This window comes from Lactuca saligna, chromosome 7, assembly GCF_052625555.1.
Source record: "Lactuca saligna cultivar CGN05327 chromosome 7, ASM5262555v1, whole genome shotgun sequence".
Classification (NCBI taxonomy): domain Eukaryota; kingdom Viridiplantae; phylum Streptophyta; class Magnoliopsida; order Asterales; family Asteraceae; genus Lactuca; species Lactuca saligna.
The window spans coordinates 125245807-125256704 of record NC_136423.1 but is presented as its reverse complement, the minus strand read 5'-3'; the positions used below and the strand labels follow the sequence as shown (position 1 = coordinate 125256704).

The 10898-nt window shown below is 31.6% G+C and overlaps 1 protein-coding gene across 1 annotated transcript; it reads left to right on the top strand.

The window, feature by feature from the left end:
* The first annotated feature begins 7953 nt into the window (after nt 1-7953).
* On the top strand, nt 7954-9507 carry LOC145005788 (glyoxylase I 4-like). The gene is made up of 3 exons (XM_078964896.1): nt 7954-8238; nt 8602-8930; nt 9350-9507. The coding sequence occupies exons 1-3, from the start codon at nt 8054-8056 to the stop codon at nt 9439-9441; spliced, it is 606 nt and encodes a 201-aa protein (XP_078821022.1). The 5' UTR covers nt 7954-8053; the 3' UTR covers nt 9442-9507.
* Nucleotides 9508-10898: the final 1391 nt, after the last annotated feature.

Below are 10898 nucleotides of genomic sequence, written 5' to 3'. Positions count from 1 at the left end.
TTCTTTGGAATTTTCGATCTTCTAATTTCATACTTAACTTTGATGCTCCAAAAATTCTTCAAACTTTTTCTTGTAATTCTCTGTTTTTTTTATTACATGTAACTCACTTTTTTTTCACTCAAATCCCTACATGCTTAAGCAGGGGCGCTCAACTTCAACCTTTATTGGTTAACGATAATAATTTTCCTGGATACATTTTTGGTACACGATGCTAAACATATTACATCCTTCAAACTAAGCGAGGTCGTGTTTTTGTCCCATGATTTCATTGGAATAAGGAAGCCAGAAATGCACTAAAACGTATATAGGCTCAACTAAACATTGGGTCTTCATGCAATCATCAATATAATTCTAACATGGAATCCTAATTGCTTTACCAAAAGTTTCTAAATTTATCATAAATTAACTAAAATTTTAACTAATATAACCAAACCCCTACCCCACACTTAATTTATGCAATGTCCCCATTGCATATTATGCATGATAAAAATCATTAAAAATGAGGAGAGAATTGGAACAAACTCCCTTGGGATAGTGGTGGCGAGGTTAATATCTATTCTCTTAAGCTCCATCTTGAATTGACTTTAGACATGAGAACAGCTCATCCATGTCTTGGGTGTTAAAATCTCGTGTGGTACAGCTCCAATTATAAGGGACAAACTCTTGGAAATGCTCGGAAAATGATCTTCAAAGAATAGAACCAATGCCCATATCAAATGTCATCAAATCTTCAACTCAAAAGTAAGAAGAATGAGCGACTCGTCAAGTAAGTATGTAGACTCTCCGAGTTGAAGCGTAAATGGCAGAAGAATCGTGAATTTTCACATGGACTCTGCGAGTCCATAAGATGCACTCGGCGAGTAGACCGCTATGTGACAAAAATTTTATTCTGCCCAAGTCCGTTTCTGATGTATGGAGGTTATATAAACTACTAATTTCCCTCATTTTTCTTTAGGTAATAAACACTATATAACCCTTCTATCAATTGGACTCATAGCTTGACTCAAAACTTCGTTTCCTCTCTCGCCTAGACTCGATTTCTCGCTTCGTCAGCCTTGACTCTAGACCCTCACATGCATCCTTACACTCAAACTGAAAAGATCAAAAACAAAAACCAAGTAATAAAAAAAACATTAAAATTAAAAAAAATCCTAAATTATCCTTAAACACTAGAAGTTTAGAAAGAAAAAGGAAAGAAAACTCTAATGACGGGTTGCCTCCCGCAAGCGTTTCTTTTTGTGTGAGTCTTTAGCTGGACTCTCAACTTAATAAACTTCTAATAAATCCGATGCCCATCCATCCATTGCGTTAAATATTTTATTTAGACCAATTTGTAAAATTCGACTCTTTGCTTCAAAAATTAACCAAATGAGATTGAATTCATAAAACCCAAGAATATTGACAAGGGTTGGAATCGGTTGGATACTAATCATAAATGGATCATGATTTAGAACTTTCTCCAAAGTTGGAATCGTCACCCCATGCTTCGAAACACAAACCGGAAATACAGGGGCCATGTCGTGGTAATAGTCAAACCACAACTTGGTTCCTGCAACTCAGGTTGTTCTTGTTCTTCATCTGACCCCTCTGCTAGCAATCTTTCTAGTTCCTCCAAATCTCTTTCTGGATTAAATTCTTCATCTTTTAACTCTAGCTCTTGTGACTCAGATTGTTCTTGTGTGTTGGGCAAGATGTTACCTAACCATCTATCAAATTTCTTCAAATCTTCATACTATCCACACTCCTCATCTTCTTGCTCAATTTCCTGTACTACTTCCTCAAGAAAAGCATCAAAAACATCTAGATTTGGAAAATACATAATAAATAAAAATAAAAATAAACTAAATAAAAAAAATTAATCAACAAATAAAAATAATAATAACAATTAGCAAATAAAATTAACTATTTAGAACCGTTCCCCGGCAACGGCGCCAAAAACTTGATGTGTGTGAAACAAACTAGTTTTAATCCTACTAACTTAGACACAAAATAAACACACGAAAGGCAGTGTACCTATCGATTAGTAATATAGTTCAAGCAACCAGGGTATCGAACACAGGGAACGGTAAACAATTAAAATAAATGCTAATATCATCTAAATAAAACAAATAACAAAAAGGGGGTTTTCTCTAGTTTTACAAGACTAGAATCTTAATTAGAATAACCAACACACAAATTAACTAACTAGCAACTAAAACAATTAATTACCAACTAAATTCAATAGTAAAGAGGACTTCTGTTTAGGTACGACTCATTTGTTCCCATGGATGATTTTAATGTATCGGATTAATTCTTCACTGGCTACCGATTAAGATAATTAGGTTCATGTTCGCTATTCCTAATTCTTAGAAAACAAATTAACTCAAGCAATGGCTAGTTGTCTAAATTAACGGGTTTCCTAGATTACTGATTCGGGTTAAATAAGACTTGTACTGGTTAACTAAATTGGCCCTTCAATTAACCTCTTGTCGATATTCATCCAACAAGCTTACACATTAACTTACCTATGTTCTAGTTAATTCTAGTTTCACGTTCGTTATTCCTAGATATACAACTATGTGGTCACAATAAATCATATGAAATTAATAACTAAGAGATGTTCATACAACTTAATTACTGATTTATTAATAGAAGAATAGTTATTATCAACACATAAGGTTCTTTAACAAGCTTAACAAAACATAATTACCAATCAAAATTAATCCTACTCAAATAATCAATCAATGTTCACAAAATTGTCTACCCTAACAGAAGAATAAGTTTTTAGCTCATGATTGCAGTAAACATAAACTCAAAAACGAAATCAAAGTATGTAAACATGATTCAAATCAAAAAGTTACTAAGAATAAACCAAAATTGTCTTGATTCTCTTCACAATTGAATGTAGGGTTGATTCTTCAGTTCCTCACGACCTAGCAGCACTTCCAATCGTTTCTCAGCCTCCTAGGGTTTCTCTCCATGCTATGATATCGATCTGAAAGTCGCTTTATATAGATTTTCACAAAACAGGGGCTACTCGGCGATTCCAGTTACCTACTCGACGAGTCCGTCACTTAAAACCCGTGTACGACAAGTCAGCGCGTCCAGAATCGCGAAAGTTCGGTACAAATCGCCGAGTAATCAACCCTACTCGCCGAGTACGTTTCGAATCAACATTTTCTCAAAACACGAAAGTCGTTCGAAATTGTGTCTACTTTTCAGAACATTTTGAATCTCATCAATCGGAGTTACGAATATGAACAAAACACTGACGAAGGGTCAAGCTGTCCAGCAACATCCTTCTTTCTTCAAAATCCAAGATCCAAGCGTCCAATCGCTAGTTCCGCTTCCTTTTCCTTCCGAGCATGTCTTTGTTATTGAAAATGAAATATTTAAGCTAATTAAGCACCTTTTTTTCATTAAATGAGACAAAATCAACATAAAGTATTAAGATCATGCATGAATTTTATAACTAAATATGCCCATATCAGTTCCCACATAGATACCTCATGTATCCGAACTTCATATTCAACCTTATATGTAACCACCCTGACCAAAGCTTACATAAAAGGGGTAGATGAATATTTAATTCATACCTTTCTCATCACCAAAGGACATTAAGAATCTTCTTCCTTGAAGCATGCTTCCCCTTATTGAGAAGCCACCTTGGTGAAACATGTATCATTACAAGCATACTGAGGAAGACCATAGATATCAACCTAAACCAATCATTCAATCACATGAAACCCATCAATCACATGTTTACAAGCCAAAAACCAAATACTTGATCCCTTTATGTTAAAGGAATTGCTTGCACACATCTATAGAACCAAAAGGACTTGTACCTAATCTCCACCAATATATTTTATTGTAAGATCAGAAAATCCTTCCTCTTTCAACAAGACAAGTTTAGGAATGATTCTGACATCCTTTACCCTACAAAATAATGCCATTTTCTATCCCGAGTAGCATTAAATTCATTATCAAACAGTTCAATTTGTTTCATTGGTTCAGTTCTTTTCATCGACAATCCTCCATTCATATCATTAGCATAAGAGCATGGTATTTCTCTTGTCCTTTAAAATCAATTACGTGCGAGTTGATGCCACCATGGAAAGATTTTATAGGGTTCCTAACCTTGACTTCCTTCTCAAAGCTCAAAAAGATGAAAACTTCCCCTCCATCCTGTTCTAAGTTTCAACTCCAATGCCCATTCATCATGAACCTATAAAAACCTAACAAATATGTACCTTCTACCCATTTTTAAGAGCTTATTCACTATATAAACATCAGAAACAAACTCATACTTCTCAAAAATTAATCTCACATTCTTTGGGAAATTGGTGACAAAGAAGGAAACAAAAAGCCAATCGACATCCCATGCTCTCTTTTGATACTTTTTGTTACCAAATTTCCACACCAATCATCATTCATAACCATTGTAAATCAAATCGCAATATGTAGCCCCCATGTCACTAGAAATTCACCGGAAGCTACAGGTAATATGGATAAACAAAATCCCAAATCAATAAATAGGGTTTAAGCCATAACATATGAAAATAACTTGATCGGAGATGAAACAATAAGAGCTTACGAGAGAGGGGAAACATAAGCCTAATAGTAGAGAAAAGCGACAATCCCCTAACGTTTGCACTCGCCAGAGAAGACAGATGATATGAAAGAGGGCAGGGTCTTAACGAGAGCGAAGTTGTTTTACTTCATTTACTAATTATTACAATACGTTACACGAATGGTCCCTATGGTTTAGGGTAATTTGTGCGTTTTGTCCTTAACTTATTTTTTTAACTCGGAAGGTCCTTACTATTTGTTTTTATTATGTGTTTGGTTCATGTCCTACATAAAAAGACTATTTTGCACTAGATTGTTTAATTTTTTTTAAATAAATACACCCCAACCCCACCCTTCACCTTACCTTACTCACCCCACCGTTTTTCTCTATTTAAATAATAGTCTTTTTATGTAAGAAATGGATCAAACGCGTAACAAAAACAAACAGTAGAGATATTCCGTGTTAAGAAAAAAATAAGTTAAAGACCAAATATACAAATTACCCTAAACCATAAGGACCATTCATGTAATTTACTCTAATTATTAATACGTAGTGCTTCCATGTCACAAAATAAATATTTTAAAAACATGATCGAAGGAAATAAATATTTTCATTTAAGAGATGTTTTTGTTGTAAAAATGTCGGTCGTTCCCTCATAAATCTTTAGGTTGTAATCTAGCGATTAATCTCTTAATAGACAATTAATGATGTTGTCCAAACAGATGAACTTTTAACATCCTGATCAAACTTTATCTCAGTAAAAACTATTTAAGAAAATATTAATGTTGTATTAGTCGATACCCCTTATTTTATTATCATATTAATTATATTTAGCTATTTTTTTACGTTATTAATCCATATTTATTTATTAAAAATTAACTGTTTAATCTTTAGTTAGTGACTAATCCCGAACTAAACTAACCAATCTCTAGGGGTGTGCAAAAAAATCGTAAAACCGAAAAACCGAGCCGATCCGGCCAATCCGAAACCGGAAAAACCGAAACCGAAACCGAAAAAACCGCGTATCTACGGGTCGGTTTCGGTTTTTATATTTAGATATCCGCGGATACCCGAAGCGAACCGTTATATATATATATATATATATATATATATATATATATATATATATATATATATATATATATATATATATATATATATATATATATATATATATATATATATATATATATATATATATAGGGGAGGGTTCAATTGAGAAAAAAAAAGGTTGAGAATGGGGGAATCATTCTCAACCAATCATTTATTTTTGCCGCAAAAGGCTCCAATGTACCGGTGGAAATGGAAAACGACTGCACATATGTTTTTCAACATAACATATTTCCTTAAACTATGCTAATCATTACCTTAATATATACAAAAACATAGTTTTTTTAGTTTTTATTTTTTATTTTTATAAGCTATTTTTATCAAAAAATGATTTTAAATATACCAAAATTCATGATTTTTTATTCTCTACAAATAGACATCCATATTGATATAGTTTTAAGATAAAATAAAAATTTTTTTTTTTTTATATTTTCAGCTATCGTTATTCATAAATGAATAACAATGTATCAGGTTTTATTACAGTACATTCGTTATTCACTTATGAATAAAAAGAATGATTTTTTTATTTTTATTATTATTTTTTTACAATTTAAGTATCATTCATATATGAAAATAGCATATAATAAACATAGTATATTCATATTTTAATATTTGACGATGAATTCACTTGTGAATATTAACATAGTATATTCACTTGTGAATATTATATGGTATATTCACTTATGAGTATTAAATGATATTTCATATGTGAATATTACATAGAATTACATGGTATATCACTTGTGAATATTACAGAGTATATTCAATTGTGAATATTAGATGATATATTCACTTATGAATATTACACAGTAATATTCACATATGAATATTACAAGGTATATTCACTTATGAATATTGAAGGTATTTTGACAAATACATATAATTTTTATATGTTATTCACATATGAATAACATACAGACTTGCATATTTGTTTTGTGTTTTTAATAATCATATACTGATTCAGGTGAGAAAACATATTCATATGTGAATATAACGTGGTAATTTAGTTTATGCATTTCATCAAATAGTTGGAGTGCAAACAAGTTAACTATTTTAAAAATGTTAAAAACATCAAGTTATCAATTTCAAATCATCATATACTTCCGATTTCGACTTCAGATGCGACATCCTATCTCTGATCGATTTCTCAATTTGATTTTGATTCCCGAAAATCCGATTGGGAACATGTGAGTACCGATTCGAAGTTCCTCAATGTCGATTGTGATTGCGAGTCCAGAACTCCGATTCCAATTTCATGAACATCGAAGAAATTCCGGTTTAGTTGAAGAAATCTGGATGAATATTGAAGGTTGGAGGAAAATTTTTGATGATGAACGAACATTTATCGAATTCTCTATAGTTACGTATTTGAGATTGAAGGTTATTACGATATTTACAAGTTTGCCACCGTGTTTTTTATGCTTAGATTAAATGAGTGGCTGAAAATGATTCTCTCATTCTCAACCTTTTTTATTTTCTCAATTAAACCCACCTCTCTCTCTCTGTCTATATATATATATATATATATATATATATATATATATATATATATATATATATATATATATATATATATATATATATATATATATATATATATATATATAAAGTGAATAGAAAAATAAAGAACTCTAGCTTATTATTTTAGTTCCTGCAACGCATTTTTTTAGATTATAATAAAAGAAAACTACCCCCATATATATTCTTATTTTGTTTGTATCACGTAATTGTAACCCAATGTATTTTAGAGAGTTTGCGAAGAATCTGTTCTAAACTACAAATGATCAATCCACACACAGTTCAACATCGACAAATCGTAAGTCATATTTAATTTACTCGTTAGTTGAACAATTATTTTTGAATATATAATTGGTTTATATTTAGTTTATAGTTTTACTGAATGTTTACATTTAGCGGTTATCTGTGAACCAAACCGTGATTACCTGTGTTTATACGGTTCGGTTCGGTTTTTTAAGCAATTCGGTTCGGTTTCGGTTAGTACATGTGAGGTACCCACCTCGTGTTCATGGTTCAAAATTTTATAACTATCCGAGCCGAACCGCCCCGTGAACACCCCTACCAATCTCTAGCTGTTAGTCAACTGACTAAATAGTAAATACCATCGATGGATCTACGGCATTTTACAACATTGGTTTTTCTTTACAAATTCAATTTAAAAAAGAAAAAGAAAAAAGTTAATGAAGTTTCGTCAAAACCACGTGTTACAGGTGGACGGATATGAACTCTGAACTCTCTCTAGAACTTTCTCTCCTTATAAAACGAGTGAGCTTAAGCTTTGTCTGATACAATCATACAACACAACACAAAAACTCCACATCCGAATACTTATTTGTTAAAAAAACCTATTTGAACTGTTAATCTTGATCTTCGACAATGGGGATTATAAATGGAGGAGAAGAAATCATTGAAGAGAGATCTTCTTCTTCGTTGCCATTATTATCTCTGAATCATGTCTCCTTCATCTGCAAATCTGTACGTCGATCTGTCAAATTCTACGAGGAGGTATTGGGATTCGTGCTTATCAGACGTCCTTCTTCTTTCGACTTCGAAGGCGCTTGGTGCGTATTTTGATTGTATCCCATTTCCTTGCTTATTTTTGCTTCTGAAACATGAGTATATGAACTTCAACTTCCACTGGTTTTTTTCTCCAAATTTCGTCAGGATCTGACAGATTTTTGAACAAAATGTTGTTTACTAGCTCCAAATGTGCATTTATAGAAATGATAAGCAACTCTCGAGGATGAATGTTTAAATTATTGCAAATCGAATGTTAATTTTCTTCTGATTCAAGTTCATGTAGTTCTTCTACATCCTAGAAGCAACCTCGATCAATTGCAAAAATTCAAAGCATCAGCTGAATTAACACGAACAGCTTTATTATACCAAGTTATGATGAATTTTCTTCTAATGATCTGGAACAGGTTGTTCAACCATGGAATAGGAATACATTTGCTAGAAATGGACACAACTCCAAGAAAGAAAGGAGTGATAAATCCAAAAGACAACCACATTTCATTTCAATGCTCAGATATGGATCTCGTAATCAAGAAACTGGAGAAATTGGGGATCAAATATGTTACAGCATTGGTCAAAGAAGGGGGTGTGGAGGTCAACCAATTGTTCTTCCATGATCCAGATGGTTACATGATCGAGATATGTAATTGTCATGTTCTTCCTGTTCTTCCAATTTCTTCATGCCCTCTTAAAAAGATCCCAAACATCTCACAAATCAACCATGGAGATTCCTACGGTATGATACATATAATTTTTACACTAAATCATAAAGCAAAAACAAAAAGTTTTCATCTTTTACTTTTTTTTTTTTTGTTAAAAAAAATATTTACTTAACCTACTTATTTATTTATTCAAATGAAATAATTATAAAGGTTGAAGGTTGAAGGTTCAATAGTATGTGAGACTAGTTTTATATTTTATTGGTTTAAATTAAAAGTAAACTTTTCAAGAACATTTTTATTTTTTGTTAAATTAAAGAGACTTAATATCAATAATAAGTTTTGATCTCATTTTGAAGGTCTAATTATTTTCTATTCTATTATATATTATCAATAAATTAAGTTAATGATTTAAAAAAATCATAGATATAAAATAAAATGCACAATTTGTAAGGGAATGGTAACATTTTTTTGGGGGGTGTTTGTGAAAATGCAGAGAAGATGAGCTCCAAGAATTACTTTTGTGGAGAAGATGAGGCGTTAATGATGGAAAATTTGGTAATTGACATGATGGGTATTTCATTTTGAGTATGAGAATTTTGTACGCTTTGATCTCTTTCTTTCAATAATAGAGCAATTTTGTCGTTATTGAAATTTAGTAACAAAACTTGTGGTCTTATGATTTACGTATGTGTTTCATAGTAAATAAATAAAAAATTGTGTATTTAATTAGAAAACTATTGATTTTGAGAATCAAACTAAAGCAACGGATTATAAGAGGGTCTATTTGCAATATAAGAAAAATGATCAAGGTTTGTTTCCAAAGTAAATACGTATTTAATTATTTATGAAATCTGTGGTTGTTCAAGTTAGAAATAATTGTATGTGGTTAAGATTTATGGATGCCCATGCTAAACGTGTTATGCACCATTTTATATTTTATACATGATCGAGATGATAACATTATCATATGAACACTGGTGAATCTAGACCAAAAAATTATATGGTTTCTAATGTAATTGAATTTGAAAAAATATGAAAGAGTAAAAGGTTATGGTGGTGGTGGTGATGGCAATGGCGGGTCGGATAAGGGGTATGTTGTATGCCTTAAAATATTTAAAATTCATTATAATAGTTCTAATAAAATTTTTACAAATGAATTATATGAGGTCTTGTATCTTAAAATATATTCATAATTTTCTTGTCATCAATATTTTTTAAACATTTTTTTTAAATATACATAACTAAATTATCATTAAAAAATTGGTCACTTATTTTTTTACGTATACAAGAAATCTAAGATTTTAAACCTGTGGATTGATTATGGTCGATGGAGAGGATGAACGGCAAAAAAGGGCGACCGACAATGGCCAAGTCAGACGGTGATTGGATAATTGAAGTCGGCAGGTGTAACAGTTTAAGGCTTGAGGCTGTAGGGAACGGGAGTCATTGAATTGTTGAATGACTTTTCCAATTCTTTTTGTGTTTAATTTTAGATGGATTGGACTATATTTACACATTGGGCTTCTTCTAAATGGTCATTATGTATTTGTGTTCATTGATATTCCTTTCTTAAAAAAAATATATTAGTTAGTTTATTTAAAAATAATAACATAGTTCCATTTTTTTATATACATTTACCTCTATTAAAAATTTAAATAAAGGTAGGTCTTAGGACCTACCTTCCCTTAACTTAGATACGCCTATGAATCATATGATAAAGAGAAATTACAAAGGTTTTCAATGAAAATCATAAAGACTACAAAGAGTAAGATGGATATAAATACTAGCTAGACAAAACAAGTTTGTCACATAAGAATAAAGACTACCTTCCCTTAACTTAGACAAAACAAGGGCTAAAGGCTAAAGGATCCATAAACAAGTGGGCTAATAATATATTCGCTAACCCCCCCCCCCCCCCCCCTTAAACTTACAATGCCACAACAATAAGCATTGAAAGTTTGTCACATAAGAATCGAAACCGAGAAGCCGATAGAGCCTGCGTAAAAATACCCGCAAGCTGCAAGGTCGATGAAACAAACATA